Genomic DNA, 23,339 nt, shown 5'->3' with positions numbered 1-23,339 from the left:
GCGTGAGGTGAGAGAGAAAAATGGCCGCTCAAACATGGCCGGAAGTTAAAGCGGAAAACAGATGGTGCCGACAGGAAGCACGATACGATTCCCCTGCCAGAAGCATATGCCCGCGTACTCCAGCTCGCGCATTTCCATGTCACTTTCCCTCGCGTGCGCGAATCCGTAAAATGCACAGACCTCTAGCACGTGTTTACAATTTGATCGGAACTTTCTTCGTTCCGAATATCAACGCTACAGTGGTAGAATCCGATAGCTTGTCGAATCGATTCCAAGGAAACGTTCGATCCCCCGAATACTAATACCAAAATACAATCATACTGATAATTAGATGTAAAAAAAAAACCTCGGTTTCATCAAAATTTGACGATTCGGGGTTCATGCGCGACAGCCTCGGTTCGGTTTCCACCCCTACGCGTCATCCCTGATTCCGTACAGCTGAATCTTCGCCTCTGCGAATGCAATTCGTCGATTCGGTTGAATCCTCTAATTGCAGGTCATCCGCGGATAATCGTGCGATTCGCGCCATTCGTGGGATGGAAAATATCTCTGCGTTTCGAAACCCTGGACAATTAATTACGTTGTATTTAGAATATCGTGAGACAATCAACTTGAGAGTTCGACTGTTTCGATACAGGAGAATAATCGTCGATGGATGTTTTTTTTAGAAGAAAAATAGAACGAAAATGAATTTTTTATCAACGAGAATTGAAACGAGGATATTCCTCCATTCGTGTTCATATTTTACATTCTAACAATATTAGGAGTTTCGTAAGCAACTCCTGCGATATTTCGAATCACATCTCATATTCCAGTGTAATAAATTTTTCGCGTACAACGTGCGTATCATAGTTTGGCGTTCGATGTGTCTACATGGTATTGCAAATCCTTTTCGAAGACGTCGTCTCCGCGGATTGCTTGGCAACACCCGAAGACGTACGATGTCGGAGTAGGTGTATCGTCTTATATTTATTGAGGAATTGACGGTTGACCCGTACGTGCAGATATAATTCACATCGTCACTCGTCGTCCGTAAGCGTCTGCGGTGGGCTATTGTTACAGAATCAATCCGAAATTATACGCCAGTAATACAATAATCAGAGCTGCCGCAATCAGTCCGTACGATAAGCCGTTGGAGTTTGTTTCTTGACTCTTCTTGTCCTGCGGTGCGCTCCATTCGAATTTTTTCGGTTGAGTCTTGCTCCTCTCGCTCTCCACTATTTCTCCGATCAAGTATTTCTCCTTCAATTCGATCGCTTCGTCGGAATGACCGACGTCGTCGTAAAATTCGCTCGCGTCCGTACCGCGTTGTTGAGCCAATATTTCTTCGCCGCCGGGATGTTCGTTCAGGAATTCCGTGACGTCGTACACCTTGTTGTGGACTATGAACCATACACTTTTGGGGTCCGCGTTGTTTTTAACTTCGGCGCGAGTGAACAGTCTCTTTCCGGTTGCCATGACGTCCACCTCTTCTCGTGACTCGTCACTTTGGTCGCCTCTTTGATCTGCAAACGACAACGTCAAATATAAATTGCGTTCTCGCGATCGCGACTCGGACTTACCGTTAATTGTCCCGCGCTAGTTTCGCACATACCTAACCGTACACCGACGCCCAACTCTCGGCAAGGTCGACATTGTTTTTCTTACTTATAAATTGAGCTTGGAACCTCGCAATCAACGGTGCTGGTCGTGGAGTCTCGTTCGCGATAATAACGTCCGTCGACCACAAGGTCAAATTCGGGCGACGCAACGTGCGCGCCTCTGGCTCGCTAGATCGGAGAGGGAGCGCGTCGTCCCGAGGTCTTCGCATTCGATCGCTAATTGCTCGAGGTTTCCGCCTCCGAAAGATTCGAATATTCCAACGAAATATGCGGAGGCACGGCCGTACCGATTTCAGTTACAATTTACACGCCGACGGGTACGTTGGGAGATAATCTCTGACCCTCGGCTAGATCAGGCGCCGTTATGTCCCGGCTGTAGAAAATTCTGGAATGCGTCGCGTCGAAGAAATTCGAGAGATCGGACGTCGCGTTACCCACGCGTCGAAGTAATTTGAGACGCAGCTGCAACACTGACGTAAAATCCGAAAGAATCGGTCGGCGATTTTATCGCGTAGCGAAGTAAACCCTAACGGGTTTCGTACGTTCCTACGCCACGGTGACTCTTGATCAAATTAGTTACTTCCGTGCATCAATTTCGTTTATACCGTCGATCGGGTCGACGCGGCGGAGCTGGTATCTCGTAACCCGCATCGGTACAAAGTACGCCCGATACGCATCAGTCGAGTAGCGATTACGAAGAAATGTTACTTGTTATGAAGGAATGAAACTTGAGTTTACCCATCGGATCGGTATCATGTGACCGCTTATCGGACCCGAGTGCGAATCGCTCGTGCACGGTACTCGACATCCTCGGTGATTTCCGTACGCGTGAACGAAAAGATTGAATTTGAACGAAAAAATTTACCTATCAATTGATCGACTTGCTCGCGTTGTTCGTTTCTTCGCTACGAAATATTCTCAGCGTACGATAGCCGAGAGCGAAAGGACGTGGGTAGTGAAAAAGTAGATCGATTGTACGGAAGAACAGGCGGGGACAGGCGGTTCTGCGACTTACCAAAACTTACTCGATCCTCTACGAGGTAATTAGAGGCGCCGTTCTTTTCTACGAACGAAATACACCCGTGTTCATCCGCGTATTTCCAATTTGGGATAGAATCGATCGGGAAGCGTACGAATATGTATTCCTTTCCCTGAACTATCGGCTGTACGGTAGCGCGAACTCACGATGACTGCAACTCGTCTCTAGAGATAAACATGGTAAAAGTGATTCCCGTCATCCCGGTTGCCTCGTTTCTCCCACTCTCGTCTCATTCCCCCTACCTCCGTAAATCGGATCTGTTGAAAGAACTCGTAAATACGTTTGCTTATCTTTTGTGTCCGCCGAGCGCATCGCAGCTTCGCTTTGGAAGAATTTCAGAGTAGTAGTCGTCCCCTCGTACGACACACGGTTACTTCGTTAGATGTTTGTTTGTAAGTGTGGTCTATGATTACGAGACCTACACGAGCGCTGAAACTTGTCATTAAAGTTAGTCGTTCGTGCCACGTGAATCGACGAGTGAGCGTTACGCTGCAATATTCTATCGATGTGACGGACTGTCAAAACTTGAAATGACTCGACAGAAATTTTGCTATAATTGGAAGGAATAATCGTTGATTATCCGTTGGTCTTACGAGGCCACGTCATCTTGGTATTATTCTACACGTTGCCTATCGAAATTAACCCCGTCGATATCGAACGATCGGCATTTTCCTTCCGGAGTGAGGATCGATTCTCCCAAAATTGCCAGCCAAATTTTCCCAATGATCGCAGTTGGAGAAGCTCTCTTCACTTTCGGCCTCTGGCCAGTGGCCACGAATCGTCGTTGTCGCAATATTTATGAATTTCAATAAGATGCTTTGCGGGTACGCAATCGATGACGCGTTTCTGCATGAAACTTTCCTTTGTACGTACGTATAATTGAAAAAATCGTCGAACAAAAACAATTTCTCACTTATGAGAGCGGATTTTTAATTTCAATGCCATTGCAGTACATGGATTTTCGAACAAAACACACCGCTTGGACTTTAACCTAGATTCTATAAAATTCTACAATTGACCGACTACTTTCAATTCATGCAGCGTGCATATCATTATGTCATCCAACTTTTCGTGCTCTAGTTTTTTCTTATTTCGTTACGATTCGTCGAAAGATATGTATTACGAGTCGTGTCAAAGGTGTCTTCGATTAAATTTAAAACCTTTCGTTTTCATTCTTCGAATGTACCTGCTTGGATTTTTCGTCAACGGTACCGAACAATAGTTTCGGAACACGTGGAAAATAGATTCTTTTCACCGTAGAATCCGTTAGAATATGTAAGAGAAGATAATCGCGTAGACGAGGACACCGAGGCCTAGAAAGATCGGTAACCATGGCGAACTCTTTTCTTCGTGTTCCACGTAGTCCCAGGGCTCTTCGAGGTCGGCATCGTTCGAGCGATGCGTATGAGATGCCATTAGATTTTTCTCGTCGTCGGTAGATGAAACCGATTCTCCTCTTCCTTTGATTTCACCGCCTTCGACACCTGCCAAATCGCCGATTTTGTACATCTCGCGTAGCTGAATCGCTTCCGTTGAATGACCGATTGCGTCGAAACAATCGGAACCATCGCTCCCGGCAAGATTTATCAGAACTTCTTCGCCTCCCGGATGCTCCTTTAGAAATTTCGTCACGTTGTAAATACCGTTATGAATGATTATCCAGAGGTCATTCTCCACGTTGTGCTCGGCAACTTCGTCGGCGGTGTATAAAATCGACATTTCGTCAACCTTCGATTTGAAGATCTTCTGCGGAGAACAAAGAACAACAGAGGAAATTATAGGAACGCTTTTTCTCTATTCTATGCCGGCAACCCCCCAATATCACCTCACTTGATTTTCGGGCGGTCAACTGTCCTCCGCTGTAAAAGCAAAAGGTTCGGACGGAACTCGTGTATTGTATGACCTTTTACCTAAACCTCGAGATGTAATTTGATATTGTTATTTCACCCGTAGACAAAGTATATCAAATATCACGAGGTATATCGCGACGATTATTTGTTTCTCTATCAGACTTTGGTAGTCGAGTCTTACAGTCCGATCGAACGGTGTACAATGAATGAATAAGCGAACGAAGAAATGATTTCTTCTTTCGCGCAACGACAGTCGAACGTCGTCCGTTGAAAATTGTACAACGACTGCACTCGAGTTGCCATGGCTGTTCACGGGGAACTCACCGAGAATAAATGTAAGAAAATTTTCATTCGATTTACATAGAATAGAGAGACTTGCTTACGCGCTTCATCGCGTGCCAGTGGCCTTCGTTATGAATTCAAATTGGAGCAGGGTCGGATGATAGGATTGTTAAATCAACCCCGGCAATTTCTTATTTTATTAATCCATGAATAGTTTATAACCCTCGTACAGCGCACAATAATTGCCGGAACAGATTGGATTTGTTGCCCGCAAAATGAATTGCTAAGTCATCGTTGTCGTCATTTTTTGCTGCGCTTATTCTCCTCTCTACATTCAGCGTAATTTCTTGCTTCCTCCTCTTTCCCATGTACAGCCGATTCAATTTCTCTTCCGACATTCGTACCGGATATGTGGATAAATATCTATTTCAATACGCTTCCGTATCTGCCGACAACTTTCATGAGCCGGATGCGAAGAGCTTGACAAAAGAATTCTGAAGTTCCTACTCGAAATCGAGACCCGTCTTCGCCTGCATTGCCATTCCCCTCCCTGAATCCTTCGTTATAATATTGACGTGCGTTTTTCCACATCGGAGACACAGGTAGCGCGGTCGAGTCGCTTTAACTTTGATTCCCTGATAATGATTCGACAGCTTTTACACGTCCATCCTAAAGTCGGTTAGGTATCTGTGAAACTTTACCGGATAGTTTGGAAAAATTCGTTCCTCGATTCACGCGACATTCTTACTCGCACATTATTGCACTACATGCGAAGATAATGCGGTTTGATGCGATGGGGGTAGGTGCTCAAAACTTGTTTCGAGATGCTCTTGGAATCGGTGTGCTTTTCACTTACGGAGATCGAGGCAACTTCGAGCAACTTCGTGAGATGATATCGGTGTCGCGGTATCGACACTGTGCGCTTATTTTACTCGAGGAATATCTAATGTCCAATTGACGGAACGGAGCACCGCTGCTTGGCCCGTAATGTTTTCCACCTTAAGAAAAAAAGGAATTGAATCAAAATTGAATGAGAACATTTCGATATAGCCTCAGCATGTGCACATGGAACAAGCGTCAAGATTTCGGCTGCGACGGAAGATGGCGACGGACTGCCTCTGCCTGCCAATAACGATAATTTCTTAACGTTGCGAAAGAGCAATTCCCCGACGAACTCCAAGTTCGCACGAACTGTGGAGCGTTGAGTGTGGAGTGTCTGTCAAGGGAGTCGTTCCCTCTCGTATAGGTATATAGGTAGGTAGGTGGAGTACACCATAGGGTGAAACGAGAAGGTTCGTAGCTGAACGCAACTGTGTTGTACATACCTACTCAGCTTTATACATTCAACTTCAAAGCGAAACGGCAATTCGTCAGCAAATTCATCAGCGGTATTAAAGTGGCCCTTGTTATTGACTCGTTAACGAAACTGAGATTGTATATTTCAAAGCCGAAGTATAGCGAATCATTGTAATAAAAGTTAGCTTTAAAATATTCACCTATATACCGCGTGCGATGCGAAGATCTATCCTATTTTAACGATCCGTGCATTTCGGTTCACGATCGGTTTTATTTTGTTACGTGAGCCTTTGACGTTTTGCCTTAAATGCTCTAAAACTAAATGCGAGTATCTACATGCCTTATACTTTACTTCTGTAGCGATCGTGACTAAGAACCTTGCGTATATCGGAATCTTAAGTAACGTCGAACACGCAAACTTATCATTCCCAGAGTAAACTGGCTCTGGCACTCTACGCTCGCGAGATACGTCGTATAGCTAGATGACATGGGAAAAAAATATTTTGCGAGCAAACTGTTTTCCACTTTGCGTCCAAATACCCGCGTTACACGAAAACCTTATCTCTGACGATTGTTGGCATAAAAGTGCAGATAAATAATTATCCCCGAGCGATCGGAAATATTTTTCGCAGCTGTGGGGATAATAATTAATCGACGTATTCATTTCTCATGTCTACTGGTTTTTTAATAAGATTGTCTTTTCATTGCAGAAAACTGGTGCCAGGATCAAGATTTACTCAAACTGCTGCCCTCAAAGCACCGACAGACTCGTCAGCATCTGTGGCAAGCCCAGTACCTGCGTTGACAGCATTAGAGAGATTATCAGTCTCATAAAAATCGTAAGTTTTCGCTTATTTAGGTTTGATGTCCCTTTCCACTAATTCGTAGGATCGATCAGCTGAAATTTTTCATCCGCGTTTGCATCGCTTCGACACTTATGAAATTCCGTTGTTTCCAGTCACCGGTAAAAGGAATAAACAACCCTTACGACCCCCACAACTACGACGACTTTTATGCGGAAGAATACGGTGGTTACGGTGGCAGTGACGGACCTGGCGGTCAAAACAAGGGTAGCGGATATGGTGGTCCGGGTGGTCGAGGAGGCGGAGGAGGTGGCGGAGGAATGTCGCGAAGAGAAGGTCGTGGGGGTGGCGGAGGTGGGGGTGTCGGTGGTGGCGTAGGTGTTCCACCCGAAATGAATCGAGGATTTCCACCACCGCGACCGAGGGGTGGACCACCGGGAAGTAACATGTCAGGACCACCTGATCGCGGATATGGAGGAGGAGTGACTCGCGGCGGGGGGGGAGGAGGATACGATGGGGGTCGTGGAAATGGCGGTGGATACAGCGGAAACCGAGGTGGTCCACCGCTTTATGGTGGCGGTGGAGGCAACTACAACGGTAATTAAAAAATTATCTTTGTCGACCTTACGATCAGTCGTCGTTCGTTTCTTTGCTACCAAGCTATTAAAATTGAATTGTGATATTAAATTTCGTATGTTTGAATTCAGATAACGGCTGGGGAATACAGGGAGGAGCACTAAATGGCATAGGAGGTGGCGGAAATGGAGGAAATTCGGGCATGGGTGGTCCACCGCTAGGAGGTAATCCAGGTGGCAACCAAGGAGGAAATCTTGGGGGTGGCGGCGGCGGCGGTAAAGGCAGTACCCAAGTCACGATTCCTAAAGACGTGAGTATAGATAATTAAACGGTTGACGTGCGAAATCGAAATCATGACATAGATCTCCAATCTTTTTATCTTTGTCTAAAATGCGTCGAGTCAGTAAAACGATAGCAAGATCTTACCAAAGACCACACGTTATGCTCGGAGTGTATCTTTCATTACTCTTGCTACAGAAAATGACGGGTATCTATAAGTTCAAAGTGTCGACTAACTTCGGACTAAGATATCCTCTCGAACAAGTCGATGTTAAATTGAAATATACCTTTCAACCGGAGTATCGAGGTGATACAATAAAAAGTTGATTTCACGTTGCAGCTCGCCGGAGCTATTATTGGCAAAGGTGGTGCGAGGATCCGAAAAATCAGATCGGACAGTGGAGCCGGTATAACTATAGACGAACCTCTGCCCGGTAGCAATGATCGCATAATCACCATAACCGGCCTACCAAATCAAATCCAGATGGCCCAATACCTTTTGCAGCAGAGGTAAGGATAATATCATCGATCGTATTTTCACACAACAACTTCGAGCATTATCATGCAAAAGCCCCGCTACTCGAACATGGGTGACCGTTCGTTTTTTCAGCATCCAACCAAACTCCCCTCCCCTATGACGCTGGTAAACGTAAGCGATCGTTTTACTTGAAACGTTACACGCTCGACATACCTATGTATTTCTAAATCTATTCTACTTCACTAATTTGCACGATGAATCATTGTTGGAAGCGTGGAGTGTAAATTGTCATGGAGTATACTTAAAATGTCTAGGCCTCTGTCACCAATAGCGAATCCGCTATCCAAAGCCTGAGAGAAACCGATTTTGTAGAGTCGCCGGTGCACAAATATTGTGCTCAAATGAAATCGTCGATATTTGTCAAGCGTTTCTTGCCAAACGAGCGACAAGGCTTCTTTCCTTTACAAAAATGTAATAATTGATATTTTTCATGTTGTCTCGTAAGTGATGGCAGTACAGCAACTCACAGCAATCGTCCAGCCCAAAAACCACATTTTTGAAAGTAAGTCTTTGCATTTATCGGTATTTGTATCTGATAGTTTCTTTTGTCTCTATTTCAATTGAAGGTACATTTGATGATAATTGTTCAATCGATAACCGTAAACGATCATTACTGCGCTAGTCTTATGAAGAACAGAATCAAAATGCCAACATTTCGTAGAATTCATTAGTCGGTCATTTGAACCGTATGTTACTCTGCTGCCATCAATATTTATACATGTTTCTTTGTACACATGTTGAAAATCTTGATCGATTTTCGCGTCAGAGTTTTCTGAACGACGCGAATGTTTACCTTGATAGCTGAGTAATATTTATTCATTACGTGTCCTGAGCAAAATCTACGCAATTGAAATTAACCGGACTCAGGAAGATTGCAAATCTAGCGTAAGATGTATTTCCAGTTGAGAAACGGCGGGTCACCGTGAGAGTCCGTCGTCCGAGAGTCTTGTGAAGTTAGTAAAATTGTTCCGTGTGGACTGGTTGTACTCGATAAATACTGAAAAAAAATATTACTTTCAGAAACTGTTCTCAACGTAAAGTCGTTTTGTACTTCCAATCCATTAGTTGTCGGCAGCTGTATTTTGTTTTTTGTTTTTATCTACGAAAGGATAGTTATCGATCCGAAACACCGTTAAAGATGTTGCAAAACTGATTACTGGAAGGGTTGAATATGTATAAAAAAAAAGTGAACAGTCATTCCTAAATTATCATGTACTGTTCTATGATTAACTTCTTGCCCTACTCGCTATCTGCCCATCGCGCGAGCCATAGTAGAAAAAAGGTCAGTCGGTTTTCGCTTATGCCACAAGTCAGACTCGTGGTTTTCACTTATGTCACGAATTTCTTACCACGAGTTTCACTTGCGGTTGTAGGCCAAGGGGTTAAATGAGAGCCAAGATAATCATTTCAATGTTATTGTGAGATTGCTTCTTTTTTTTCATCAAGATGTTGAAAGAGTGTTCCGAATTACCATGTGATTTTTATCTACGTCGATCGCAAATTTTTGCAAGCAGTTTTTACAAAGAATCTGCTTCCATGCGAATATCAAATGCTGTTTTCATCAATTTTTTGCTTTTACTAACATTGAATGCAAATCACTAATAAGAAGACATAATTGAAGATACAAGAGGAATAGAGTGAAGATGATGGCTTGCTTGAATTGTGGAGAAAAATTATGGGCTCCGTTGTATGGAAGACTAGTGATTTTGTTGTTCTATTATCGATGTAACAAGGAATCACTAATCATCCTACAAAGGTGTTCGGTGACAGCGATCTGCGGAGCTTTGGAACTAACATTCTATCTGCCAATGTTGTCCCTGCACATCATCTATCTAATGCTACAAACGTAACATCGTGAATGAACTTTTAAATGTCATCAAGTCACAAGTTTCAGGCATGGGTCAATCACGATTGACTACATCTTCGGCGAGCACTAAAAAATAATCTATTCTGCAGCGAATGATCACTTCATCATCCATTTTTTGTTAATGAAATTTTGATATCCGTTCCTTATTCCTATTTCGAGCTTGCTCCCTGAAACTTTAAAATCATGAAAGATCGCATCTACGACTGATATATTCCGACAATCTACGTAATAAAACTAATAAATGTTACCTGTGTTTGTATAGTTGCAGTAAATTTTATTTCATCAAAAATAGAATCCATAAACTGATACATGCTTATCATTTGGAAGGTGTGTTATACGGGTGAATAGATTCTCAAAATGGTTATCAATACTTGCCTTACGATATGCTTACCGCTTAACTTTGTTAACAAAATTTTCCAATATTCTGTAGCAATTCTTGGAAATAATTATTGTTCTTGTAAAGCCAATGTATATTTCAACAAGGTCTACAAGTGTTGTAGGAAATCAAACATTAATCATGAATATTACAAATTTCTGTGTTTCAGTGTGCATGAGAATTCGGAGCACTATTAAAAAGGCGATGGAAAAATGAAAAAGAATCACGGGGGAGCCAAAGATGCGTTTGTAACTTTTTTTTTTTAGAAATATTTGAAGGAAACAGAAACTTCCACTGAAAATCTAATAGGGATGATCTTCCCGTTTCGGTCAGCAAGTTGTAGGTGGCCTAAACAGATGGGATATTTTTTCAGATCACTTTCAGTAGCGAAGACTTTGTAGAATACATAACTGTACTTTTAGTAAGCGTTGGCAAGCTACTATGCCGGCCAATCAGCTAGAGTAGCATTTTCTTTTCTTTCATTTTTATCACGTTTCTCATACGAAAGATAAGGTGGTCTCACGCTAGGTGATACACGGTGCGATGTTATAGTTTATCGATGACCTTCATTTTTATCATTTATACTATGAATTTATTTTACAATGATCATGATTTTATATTATTGTTCAACAGGGCTCGATATTTGATAAGAATATTTAAACTGTTGAGTATCTAATCTAGAATTATTTTACGGCGGTGATTAATAATGCAAAAGATTTTCCCGAAAAGCATTTTACTGCGTAGCTCTTTACGTGACACCACCCTACAGCCCTGCGAACCCCAGCTGTAGCTCTCCCCAAATTGTAAGTCACTGGTTTTCAACAGTTATTTCTGGAAATTTTTATTATTCTAGTTTTCCTTTTCTTTTTTTCCTTTTTTTTTTTTTTTTTTTGTTTGTTTGTTTTTTATAAATGATATACAGATGAGAAACCAAATTGTACTACCTATAAACACACACACTCATACACACACGTACACTGACATCAAAAGAGAATGATGGATATTGAATGATGACTGATTTAAGCCCATGACCAGATGTGATTGCATAATGAAGGAGAGCTTAGCATTTTGTACATAAAGTAACCTTTCCGTAACACCATCCGCTGCCATGTAAACACTTTCTGAACTTGCATTATCGATAATATTAATAATTATAATAATTATAATAATTATAATAATAATAATTCACTGTTATAACCCATCCCAATATATTACTAATAAAACTTTACATGTAGCAAACATGTTCTTATCATTAATCCATCGAAGCAAGCGTCTATTTTATGTTATAATAATTTTACTCTGATAGAATTAACTAATCTAACCATACATGCGGAAAATAAAACTCATCGGTGAGAGATCAGTGAGTAGCATATTCAGATGAATCGAATCGTGAGATTATATCTTTTTTTGTCTTTGAGCAAACAACATTTAAAGATCATAAAACTGAAGTTTTTTCGGCATACACATCAGTATACGTCGCAAATATATACGTACGTAATGACAATAGCTGGACATGGAATCTAGTCCGCAACTAAATTCAATGCATGTGGAGGAAGAATGAATCAGAATCATATCGCGCTTCGCCATATGGTATGCACAATTATTATGGTACGTTTAGTTATCATCGGTATCAAACGATCTCTGACGTCTACATTGCCCTTCTACTCGGTGATTTTTTGAAGACTTGATTACAATATTACCGGTTTCCCTGTTTTTAGATTACAGAAGCAAATAACACAGCGTATGAATTTTCGTTTCAGACACAAGGTATGCGATTATTTCATTTTGAACTGTTATCAATAAGATTAAAGTTCTGCTTAATCTTAGGTTTTTTTTATATACAATAGTGATATGGAAGGAAAAAATTATTTAGTTCTTGAAAACACAAACATCATATCACGCTAATAATTACCTAAGATCATATAGGGCATTGTATCATATGTTATAACATACATGATAATCAATTAAGTCGAAATACAAAACAAAGAATACCGTTAAATACTTTTGTAATAGCGGATGAATGTGACATGCTGTCGTACGAGTCGTGCATATTGAAAATGTCATAACATAAAATAACCGAATGAATTATGCGCGTTGTTGAAGTCTTGAATAAAAGAAAGAAAAAAGAGCTCCAGTTGGTACGTCCATTCGACTATATGAAATATAGTTTTATATCTTATCAGCAAGGAATAATAAAAAATAGTTTCAGTTCCAGAGAAAAAAATTTTCTCGGTACGTGCGAACGTATTTTCAAATAAAACAAATTATTGACGGCAACACATGTTCTGTGTGCAGTCATCAGTCTCGTATTAAATTTTTCAGCAGACAACAAGGTATTTCTTGATCTGTATGACGGATTTGTGTTAGAAACTGATGGTCGTGAACGTTGTCAGTATAAATACTTTCATCTAGTTACAAAGGACGCAACAGTATCAGATGAGCACCTTTGAACTAAAATTCACTCCGTCAAGCGTTCGAATAAATTCCCAAATCACTCGTGCGCTAAGATACCTTATGCGACGCTACAAAAGAATATTATTAGCCTCGGCAAAGCAAAAATTGTGAGTTTTATCTTCACCGGTAAAAGGCAAATTCGAGTCCAAAGGAATTTACGAGACTTCTTGAATTTCGAAATGAACGATAATGAGCGGTATGACGTTTTTTTAACAAAGCCTTTGCCCCCGTCTGTCACGAAGTGCTTTTTTCCGAACAGAAAGATCATGAAATCGACCGTTGCCCAATCGTAGAAGAATCGAGTCACAATCATTTGCACTGTTCATTTACGATTAACACCTTCGATATTTGTACAATTCAGTATATGTACAAAAGGTTGGTCCTCGGAAACTTCATTTCTGAATTTTGATGATACCGTAGGCTCAAATTGTTGGGAATATTGAGAAAAAATATTTATCCGTGAAAGAGCTCTTCATTCTAATTTTGAACCTTTTCATCGGGGGTTTTTTGTTAACTGAACCATTAATTTCAGTATGTGACAGGTTCCAGATACAAAAATAACGTTCCCAAGGACCACCCTAATATACAATTCATATAATGTATAATGGATAATTTTTATTTGTCAAATAAAAGTTAGTACAAACGAGGCTGTTTCTTGTTGACTCTTTATTATATCTACACCTGAATATTTCAAAATATAAAACGCTACACATGTCATGCATAACTAGAAATTTCACCGATGGCCCACAAAAATCAACAGGAATCACTCGTCTGATTCTAAGGATTTTTACGTTACTGAGCGAGAATTTTCAAAACATGGCACTTCTGCATCTCTGCGAATTGGTTGTGCAGTCCCTACTTTCATTGGTGTGTATGTCGACCGTGAAAATCATTTTCAGATCACGGCCTCTGTTTTTCAAAGCTCTCTGGCTTGTCATTAACAGCTTCAGTTGCACTAAAAACTGTGGACTCAGGAGGCAGTAGAGGATGAAATTTGCTGAACTTGATATTGCATTCAGGAGCGTAGCGATTATTCGAAACCTGAATGATGACAAATGATGAGCAATTACAATTCCTATATGGTAAAATTATTTTTATTACTTCGACATTCCGTATTTCCATGATACATTATATTCGCATCCGAATATCTCGCAGCGCTATTTTTTACGGTAATTCTTTTCATCCTGTCTTATTTTTGATTTTAAATTATTAATGTGGTATACCGCAGCTTCGATAATTTATCGGAATTTCTTTCCTCGTCAAATTCCATTGTATTCGCTCTACGATAAAGCTGGGCAAACTTACTTTTCTAGAAAGTTCTCGTCAACTCTCGAAGCATCGCCACCGTATAAGATGGAAACTGCGCTCCGTCTTGACGCAAAATGCGTGGGTACTTCGCCCACGAGAAACATGAAGACTATGCCAACCAGAGTGATGGTCAATCGCACCTGATCCTAAAAGATCAGAAAAAATAGGGAGAGCGAACGCTGGTGCCGCGCAAGATGTCAAATTATTTCTAATGCAGGACATAATTGTAAACGATCAAACGTAGAGGTGCCGATTTACAGCTATCCCGAGGAATTTTTTTTGTTTTCTTTGTTTTTTTTTTTTTGTCAAACCTGGTAGTGCGTAAATTTTATTCACAGAAAATCTAATCGAGTGGATGCGGTACGGCGCATTCGCCAAAACTTGAGCATTTTCCCTTGTTAAAATTTTAATGGAATACCTGCAAGCAGTTTCCCTCGCGAGTACATTTTCGCTGTAACAGTATCTGCCGGTGTTTCATGATTCGTCGAACGGCGACGCACATCGCTGCATTTCCCACAAATAAGAAAATTGCCGGAACAAAACCAAACATCGCCAGTTGGAACCAATTCTGGACGAGGTATATCCTGAAATAAAAAAAGACACGGCTCAACTCTTGTTCGTCTCACGCAGCTCGAAGAAACTTATATCGCGTCCGTTCCGGGTTGAGTGGAAGGGATGGAATTGATCAAGAGATCGGAAAATGCTCCTTTAACCGTGAAAATTGAGATCGACTTATCGTTAAAAAGACCGAACCGGCGCCGTTACTAACTCAAATATTTGCACTCCCGCCCATGACCATTGTACGATCGCAGACAGGGTTGCCCCAGTTATTCCACAGCCATGATTTAATCACCAAGCTGTCGAGGTCGCAAAACGGGTCGGCTACTTTGTGCTTCATTTTTCGTTTCTTCATCTTCTTCGATGTATTAAAAAAAGCTGGGGTCACGATCGATAACTTTCAAAATGTTCGAACCGGGCGTCGTGTCAAAGAAAACTCCATGAGGATTCAAGATCGTGCAGTTGAACGCGAGTTTCTGGGGTCTCTTGAAAATTCAATACGTATCATCCCTTAAACTTTCGAAACAAAATGCAGAGCTTGCAGCCGTCGATGATTCGTCCGATAGAAAGTCAAGTTATAGCTTCGAATAAATCCTTGTCTATCGCTTTCGGAGATCTACAAGTTGCGTTCCATACATATTTTGCTAATGACGTATCCCGTGCACCAAAAGGTGGGTGAAAATAGCGAGATAAACCGCACCTGTCTGATAACAAGGGTCGTCAATTTCGCCCTTAATTTCCCACAAGTCACTGCGGAGAATGGAGGGGTCGGGTTTCTATGTGATTCAGTGAATACCACTTTTACGTATCAAATTGAAACTATTGTATCTCGTTTTACAAAAATTACAACTCCAGGTTGGCATTCTCACCAGGAACTGAAGAAGCGCGTGGTTGTCAACTGACCCTTCTCGTTATACTCGTAAATGAAGCAGTAAGGAATATTGAAGACGATAGCGCAGAACGACGAACACATCATAAACCTACGAGCGACAACTTCGCTGCAAAATTTTGGAGGCTTGATTCTCGGGGGCCTGTAAGAATTGAAAAAATTTCATGTCAATAATCGGAGAGGATCCCTACGAGCTAGGTGTTCCTTTTTCGCCGTTATTTATTTCTTTCTCCGAAATCTCGAAATAAATTCGGCTCAAATCAATGACCGGCAGACTTTTCTGACGACGAGATTTAGACGCAGAAACGTGTTTCTTACCCTGAGACGAGCACTAATCTATCCAACGTAACGCATACCGCCGCCCACGCCGCGATGTTCGAGGAAACCGAGCCAACGGGCAAATGAACAAAAGCATCGAACTCCAACCACCCTCTTTTTCCCCAAAACACGCCCCTCGCCAAACCCGAAAATATCAACAATCCACAAGTGACCAGATCAGCACCGGCCAGAACTGAAACCGTTTGTAAACATCACATTATTTTATGCCACGCTGCGAGCAACCTGACAGATTTTACCTATAGCTGTGAACATATTTCACGGATATACTTTTATTCGTAATTACCGGCTAGGTAAGTATACGTCGAAGCTTTGAGACTTTTTCTGCTAAGGACAGCGAGGATCAAGGCGTTTCCGGCGACACCGAGTGTGGAAATAGCCGGGATAACCACGCTGTATATGTAGACTCCCCATGGGGTCGGCTCTAACGACCAAACGTTTGTTTCGCTGAATTCATCCATCGTGTGCTCCGAGCAATTCGGTTTGATACGGAATTTGGAACGAAAATCTTCTGAATCCCTCCTGCTGGAAAGATGAAGAATAAAAACAAGACGATCTCTGATTTGTTTTGGTTTTTAAAGTTCGAACCGAAGTCCGATGTGAAAGGGCCATTTCAAAGACGTTGCGCTACGTTCCCGATCAATGCGAAAGAAAAATGACGCGACTCATTGTTAGCGAATATCGGTGAAAACTAAAAGTGATCGTTTGTTCGGTGATCGGCGAATCGCCGCAATGGGGAGTAGGTAACGCGCGAACCCATAGAAGAGCAAGTGACTTTCGAAAGAGCGCATGGGCATCGCTTGCGATAATGAAACAGCTGCAACTTAATTTCTAATGGAATATTTCGCCTTGGGAACAATTTATCTCACCTTACCTTTCGAATATTAGCCGCGCGTATAATCCAGACGAATATACGCGGAAGAGGGACGTGTTGAATTTTGATATTGAACGGGGTATTTTCGTTAGGGAAAATAAACAAGGTAAGAGAACTTTGAGCTCCAGAAATATTGAAACAAAAATTCGAGTGATGTTATGTACACATAAAATGATTTAGAAATAGACGGAGAATCGACCGTTAGACAATTATTACTGCGGTTATTATTTCAGAGCTTGTTTGCAGTTTGAGTATATTTGAAAAATATAAATTATATCTTCGGAGAGTTTTTTACGCGATTCAGATCACGTTCCTTCGCCATTTCAGCCGGCCTCGATGAACTCGTTTAAAAACACGGTGGATCAAAAACGAAAGAAGGAGTTTGCCGGACGTTGAAACCGCGAGTGCACCTAATTCCTGCACCTCTCGACTTTTACCGGTCTCTCAGGATGTTACGCATAGTTGTAGAATGTGTAACGATTTGCGGGATTGACGGCGATTTTTCAGCCTAACGGGGAAAAAGGAAAGACGTCGAAAGAGCGTGCCAAACCGAGAAAGAGCTCGTTGAACTTTGTCATTAGGCTTGGTAACGTCGATGGGGGAACGCATACGAGGACACGATGCACGATTCGGTGCGCGTTATCGAGATTTCGTCGTCAAAAGCACGTTGCACGTATCGCCCTTCCCGCTCTTCTCCCTCCCATCGCCGCTACTCGCGACTCTGCATGTTTGCCTGTAATGCGAATGCGGTGTAAAAGTTTATTGCCTTATCTCGCGATACCGATAATACTGGAATAGGTGGGTACATGTATATTGCCCGCGGATATGTACCTATGTTTTTTTTTTTTTTTTTTTTTCCAACGGGTGGAATCTAGATGGAAAAGTTCGTTGGTGGGCGCGGGTACGTGGCTCGCGACGCGAGGGAAAATGATATCATCGGGGCAGTTGCCGATCCGAGGGGGATGAAAATATAGAAGGAGAGGAGATTAAAGGAAAGCGGGGCTCCGATGATCCCGAGTTAGTGGAAATGGCGAACGAGTCGAATTTCCTTACAAAGCAGCAATCCACTCGAGTGCCCCGCGGTTTTACGACGCTAAAGATCTCCTTCGGACGAATCGCGAATAACGCGGTACACGTTATACTCATTTCTCGTGTCACGAGACACGATCGTCGTTGAAATTAGAAAATACATCGAAGTAGCTTTGGTGGAACAACGATAACGTCGTCCGACAGTAGTTTTTTGAAGATATTCTTCAATATCCACGGTTATTCGTGTGCATCCGGCACGCGCGCACCGAATCGATTATATTTTAATGGTTTTAGGTGGTATTAATCATATTCCAACGCGCTGTCGCTTCATGGGAAGGCGAGCTAATGAATAATTAAATATTCGCGTGGGCAGCAACGTTACCCCGACAAACGATATTCGTTCGTCGTTCCGAATTTCAAGCACCGATCCCTGCGGACAAGGTTCAACGTCGAAACCCCCCCGAAACTTACGGAATGCCCGATGAATGAGGAGTGAAAACACCTACTCGTTCGACGCTTATCCGATTGAATATTTTATTCTCGCGTCGTTTGGCGGGGGGTCCGCATATTTCCTCGTGCAACTCTCTCCCGCACCTCGGACAGCAAAATCAGATTCTCCCGCAATGTCTTGGGAGGATCGAATCAACGATACGTGTACTCGCAGGGAAATAAACGTCCGCGAATCCGGGTAGACTTTCCACTGATCCCGAGCAATCGATTTTGCGGAATATAGGGAGGCGTGAAATTTCGAAGAAGAATAGAAAATCACGCGGGCGCAAATTATACCGGGTATTTGCTACGATAGCGCAAATCAATGCCGCGCGTTATCTGTTTATCCGCCATACTGAAATCGAGGATTAATGTTGCTCGTTTCCGATAGATATTGCGATTCGAGTGACTACTTCTCTTGTAAATTCTACGTTTACGGTATCGATGGAAATCCCGACTCACGGGTCTAATTGCAAAGATTTCCTCGAGTCGCAATTCAATCAACATTAAATAACGAGCTACCGAGCCCGACAGATCGCCTGAACTTTCGTCGCGTCATCGAACAAATTACACCCTTGCTGTACGCGACAAAAGAAATAATTAAAAATTTGATATTCACCGTATCGACTCGCGTCGAAAAGCGTATGTAACAGCGATTAGCGGCCAGCTTCCGGGGCATGTTAGAAAATGATTGGAAAGTCGATTCAACGATCGTCAACAGCGCAGGATGTTGGGTGAAAATTTAGAAATCCGGGCGATCGATCGCAGGCGTTCTTGTTCCGTCGCTGATCATCGATTCGGTTCTGCGTTCCATTTCGGTTGCTTCGTTCCTTCGAATCTTCAAACATATACGGCGATCGGAGTCGCTCGAAACGAATAGCGTGTATCGTTTCTTTTTTAACGTCAACAATGACAATTGCTCTAAATCTCGCTCCGATTGAATCCTAGAGAAGAAATATGACCCAATTATTTCCCTCGTCGACCGTACTAAAATACGAGATTGAGAAAAATCGACAAAAAAAAAATCCGAGTCACAATTGTCACTGAACTGCAACACACAACGTGGACGTTACATTACGCGATGCTTTGGTATAATATGCGGTTTGAAATGCCGAGTCCTAATGCCGTATGAAATCACCGAGTCCTCTGCCTCCCCCTTTATTTATAATCCCGGATAACGAAAGCGCGGCGGCGGTACATTCACACGGACGAACAGATCAGATTGTGTAACTTGAAATGGGAACCAGGCGTGACGTTATCTTGTGGCCTCGCAAACACTCGGAGCGACCCTTACGCCAAACGTATGCAGCACACGGTTTTATAATACGACCGGGCAATCAATCCGTCAACCCGATACAACTCGCACTTTGTATTACATATATCGCCCACAAATACGACCGCCTGTCTAACCAGCATTATTGATTTCTTTTCTTTCGAGATTGCTAATCATCGGCGGTCGAGTATCCCGTCACTGGGTCACGTCGTCCAAGTTTATCGTTTCAATGCGAACAGGTATAATTATATCGGTCAAGAGCGATTCGCGACGCTTCGATCAGCGTTTGAAAATCAACCACCCCGGCTTTTTTCATTCTCCCCCTTTTGATACCGGATCCCATTGCGGATGTGCGTTCCGATTACCGGTCGTCGACAGATCGACGCAATCGGGTCTCCGGGGATCTTCGATCGTTGAAATCCGTCGACGTACATCGGTCCCCTACATCGGAGGCGTTCAAAATTGGGGACGGAAGAGGAAAGTAGACGTGGGACCGGAATATGAAAAACACCCCGAGAATCAATCGACCCCGAACAATATCGAACCGACATGCTTTTACCGCTGCGATTCGGTAGCAGTGATAGTTTCAACGAAGCGATGAAATTCCCGTGCTTCCATCTGTATCAGGGCTGACCGAACGTCGGTTATTACTACTTGAAACGCGATCGACGCGAGTCGCGACGACCCGGTGCGGCGAGGCACTCGGACATTTTTTATCGTTCACCCTCGACCACGACGAACCGAGAAATATTGGAGAAACGTTTCGGACGAATATCGGACACCGGGGATAGAACGCATCGGGCGAAATAAAGAATAAGGAACGAATTCCCCGGTTATTGCGATTTCACCTCGCTCTCGAAGTAAATCGAGCATGGAAACGTCACGTGAGATTGCGCGGACTGAGATCGTTGGATCGAAGAACGAGCGATCGGAGATCAAAAGTTATAATTATATACTCGCCGGCTGGGTTCTCGGTTTCGCATTTTTAAATTATACATAAGAGGGTGTCGTTTGCGTAATCGTAGTCGGGAAACTGCTAATTGCCCAACTAGCAAACTCGAGTTCTACACTTCGAAACGATGTTATACACGTTTACGTGTACGCGTACAAGTTGATACGAATACGAGTAGGAAAGTGAACACGTCTAAAGAAAATTCGCACGTGTGAGTGCACAACGGATGACGAGATATAAGTGCGGGTTAAAAGCACTCTCTCCGCAGACGTCGATGACCCCTTCCTGGAGATTTCCTCTATACTCCGGCGGGTTGTCGACTTCCGAGCTTTGGAATTTTTCCGCTGGCTCCGTTAAATGGTCCCGTCCGTGACGGCAATTACAGTTTTTGCATTTCAACATACGTATCTCTCGCCATTCCTCTGCACTCGGGTACGCGTACGTACCTACCTGTTTACAGAAATCCTCATTCCGAAAGAAAATTGGTCATTTTCACCCTTCTTTCTCTTCATTTTTTAAAAAAAAAGTTTCAACGAGAATCTCCTCTAGATAAATACTCGCGTACATCCCCGAGTTCGTCGCTGCACCGTAACGTGGAAGGAAGTCTCTCTAAACAATGTGAATTTATTCTTAGCTCGAGACCCGCCCTCCTTTTTCAAACGAGGAGCTGCTGCACGAGCAGAAGGCAACGTCGGGTAAAAGTTGAGTGAACAGCTACGAGGCTTACAAGGTTCAAGCTTCGGGTGAAAATTGAGGTAAAGTGAGAGAAATGAGAACAAAGGCAAAGATGAGCCGGGGCGACGCCGTTGGCTGCAGCCGGCATACCGGTATAGCGTACACACGTAGGTGTACCTCTGTCGGCGCGATACGTTTCGAGGTATACGAGGACGTTCATCCCCGATGCAGGGGGCTCGTGGCCGTCTTCCAAAACCTCGGCGAAGCCGGGAGGACGAGGGCGGACGGGCACATTGATCGATTGCGTCACCGCATCGCTACAACACGTCACTCCTGAGCATCCGACCACCGAAGCTCGAGCGAACGTCGATAAGAGCTCTCTCGTCGTAGAGAAATTTCTAATCTACGCCGAGCAGCGGCAAACGCTCGATCATTCGACAGACGCCGTGCCTTACCCGCGGCTGTCTTTACGTTGTTACGTCGCGGTGTACACACGTCCGATTTAGCCGGCTGAATTTTTATTTCTACCAAGGATAGCGTTTCGGGGCAGGGGGGAGAAATCAGAACGAAGAATAACCGCGACGGATGACGAGAAGTCGGAAAGGAAACTGGCGAACTCCGATTGGAAAATCATGGTGATTTCTCGAACGTCGCGTTTCTACGTCTGGTCAATGATTCTTTTCACTTCATTTATTTTTGTCGTGTACAAATAGACGGCTCTGAAAATATCGAGATCTGATAAATGTACTCAACGGTTACCGGATATACAAGTTATTAAAGTACCTTTGCCCGTACGTATCCATCTCACGTATACGACGTGCAAGACGAAGGAACCATAATTGATACATTATTGTTAATTGTCGATATCTAATTCGAGTTACCTCCGACTACGGGTAGGATATCTCGCGCTTGAGGGAAACGCTGCGCGGCTCATCATCGGCATGAGTGGGTGACGCTACGCGGAATATTTTAGCGCGATTCCAGAGGTAATTTCGGTAAAGTGTTGATCGTTCGAGGTGATTCGGATACGGTATGTTACCCCTGCCGCACGTCGCCCACAATTATGGGGAAACGCGCGAGTAACACCCGAGGTCGCCGAATTTGTGCGGAAATGACGGCGCTTTTCAAATTCGCTGCGACGTCGTACGGTGTCAAAAATCGTCCGCGAGATCCGATGAATCTTGAAATTGAATGACAACTCGGTGGCAAAATGATGGAAATTTACAGCGGTAAAGAGGCGGCTGGCACCGTCGTTCCTTCGTTGAATTACGTTCTCTGTTTTTTCGCTCTTGCTCTTCGTTACAGATATATTAAATATAACGAAACGAAATCACCCAACGTCGTGTATCCACGAGGTAGACACGTGCCGGAGCACGTACGAATTCAACGAGCGAAGGCTTCTCACGTGATAATATAGCAGCGGGATGCCGAAGTAGTAGGAATGAGAAAGAGGCGGGGGTGAAAAACCGGCGGAAAGAGACGAAGCGAGGGAAGACTCGGAGGATTGATACCGCGGACCTTCTCGATGGATAAAAATCCACCCACTCGTCTCACGGGTGCATCGGACCGCGTATAAAGGCGACGGCGATGATCGATTACAGGTTCTAATTAATTTGAAAAGAAGGATACATCGGCTCGTCCTCGGGTCTCCGACCTGGGGCGACGAGTCGAGTCCGATCTGCGGAAACTCCCGTTGGAATTCATCCGGCGGAAGACGTTGATTTCTATTCCAACAAATCGGCACGACAAATTTTCACCCGAAATTGCCGAGTTCGTCGGTGTTTGCCCGTACAAAGAGCTCCGCGTAGCTTTGGCCGATCGGACGATTTTCACGGTCGCTCGAAATTACGTGCGCAATTGAACGCGAGCGCCGTATTGTTCTCATTGTCAGCTTTTTCAGCACGCGTTGAACGTTCGTTCACCTCGAATAAGTTTGTTGCACTGTATTCCGACGAGTCGGTGACATTCGTATAATAATTGACAACGATGCCGAGA

At 43.3% G+C, this 23,339-nt stretch overlaps 4 protein-coding genes across 17 annotated transcripts in view; 1 reads left to right on the top strand and 3 right to left on the bottom strand.

Annotated features, from left to right (window-relative positions):
* Positions 1 to 13,608, top strand: part of LOC105687560 (heterogeneous nuclear ribonucleoprotein K) — a 57,141-nt gene extending 43,533 nt beyond the window's left edge. For 5 of the 6 annotated variants that reach the window (XM_020853246.2, XM_048654583.1, XM_020853245.2 and 2 more), the window contains 6 exons: positions 6,779 to 6,907; positions 7,027 to 7,468; positions 7,579 to 7,757; positions 8,067 to 8,236; positions 8,710 to 8,766; positions 10,677 to 13,608. In XM_020853246.2, coding sequence (XP_020708905.2) covers positions 6,779 to 6,907; positions 7,027 to 7,468; positions 7,579 to 7,757; positions 8,067 to 8,236; positions 8,710 to 8,764 — 975 coding nt within the window. In that variant the 3' untranslated portion in view covers positions 8,765 to 8,766; positions 10,677 to 13,608. The remainder of the gene's footprint in view (positions 1 to 6,778; positions 6,908 to 7,026; positions 7,469 to 7,578; positions 7,758 to 8,066; positions 8,237 to 8,709; positions 8,767 to 10,676) is intronic. The other variant, XM_020853244.2, reaches the window with a different exon arrangement.
* LOC105687562 (cytochrome b5-like) lies at positions 677 to 3,151 on the bottom strand. Of its 2 annotated transcripts, none has more exons than XM_012403316.3 (2): positions 2,617 to 3,151; positions 677 to 1,505 (listed from the first exon to the last, which is right to left on the bottom strand). In XM_012403316.3, the coding sequence occupies exon 2, from the start codon at positions 1,456 to 1,458 to the stop codon at positions 1,057 to 1,059; it is 402 nt and encodes a 133-aa protein (XP_012258739.1). In that variant the 5' UTR covers positions 1,459 to 1,505; positions 2,617 to 3,151; the 3' UTR covers positions 677 to 1,056. The 2 variants fall into 2 exon arrangements, with proteins under 2 accessions (XP_012258739.1, XP_012258741.1); XM_012403318.3 differs by lacking the exon at positions 2,617 to 3,151 and adding an exon at positions 1,563 to 1,587.
* Positions 3,546 to 6,286, bottom strand: LOC105687561 (cytochrome b5-like). 3 transcript variants are annotated; one of them, XM_020853251.2, is made up of 2 exons: positions 6,269 to 6,286; positions 3,546 to 4,386 (listed from the first exon to the last, which is right to left on the bottom strand). In XM_020853251.2, exon 2 carries the CDS (start codon positions 4,357 to 4,359, stop codon positions 3,907 to 3,909), a length of 453 nt encoding a protein of 150 aa, XP_020708910.2. In that variant the 5' UTR covers positions 4,360 to 4,386; positions 6,269 to 6,286; the 3' UTR covers positions 3,546 to 3,906. The 3 variants fall into 3 exon arrangements, with proteins under 3 accessions (XP_020708910.2, XP_012258736.2, XP_012258737.2); XM_012403313.3 differs by lacking the exon at positions 6,269 to 6,286 and adding an exon at positions 4,466 to 4,626; XM_012403314.3 differs by lacking the exon at positions 6,269 to 6,286 and adding an exon at positions 4,471 to 4,626.
* Positions 13,609 to 13,612: 4 nt separating the features above from the next.
* On the bottom strand, positions 13,613 to 23,173 carry LOC105687427. Of its 6 annotated transcripts, none has more exons than XM_048654585.1 (7): positions 19,064 to 23,173; positions 16,339 to 16,577; positions 16,035 to 16,227; positions 15,697 to 15,858; positions 14,688 to 14,853; positions 14,267 to 14,415; positions 13,613 to 14,002 (listed from the first exon to the last, which is right to left on the bottom strand). In XM_048654585.1, the coding sequence occupies exons 2-7, from the start codon at positions 16,511 to 16,513 to the stop codon at positions 13,771 to 13,773; spliced, it is 1,077 nt and encodes a 358-aa protein (XP_048510542.1). In that variant the 5' UTR covers positions 16,514 to 16,577; positions 19,064 to 23,173; the 3' UTR covers positions 13,613 to 13,770. The 6 variants fall into 6 exon arrangements, with proteins under 6 accessions (XP_048510542.1, XP_048510543.1, XP_048510544.1 ...); XM_048654586.1 differs by having other exon boundaries at positions 16,339 to 16,574; XM_048654587.1 differs by lacking the exon at positions 19,064 to 23,173 and adding an exon at positions 18,462 to 19,052.
* Positions 23,174 to 23,339: the final 166 nt, after the last annotated feature.

Source organism: Athalia rosae, chromosome 4, assembly GCF_917208135.1.
Source record: "Athalia rosae chromosome 4, iyAthRosa1.1, whole genome shotgun sequence".
Lineage (NCBI taxonomy): Eukaryota > Metazoa > Arthropoda > Insecta > Hymenoptera > Athaliidae > Athalia > Athalia rosae.
Note: the sequence above shows the minus strand (reverse complement) of the source record. Positions and strands in the feature narration are given on the sequence as shown.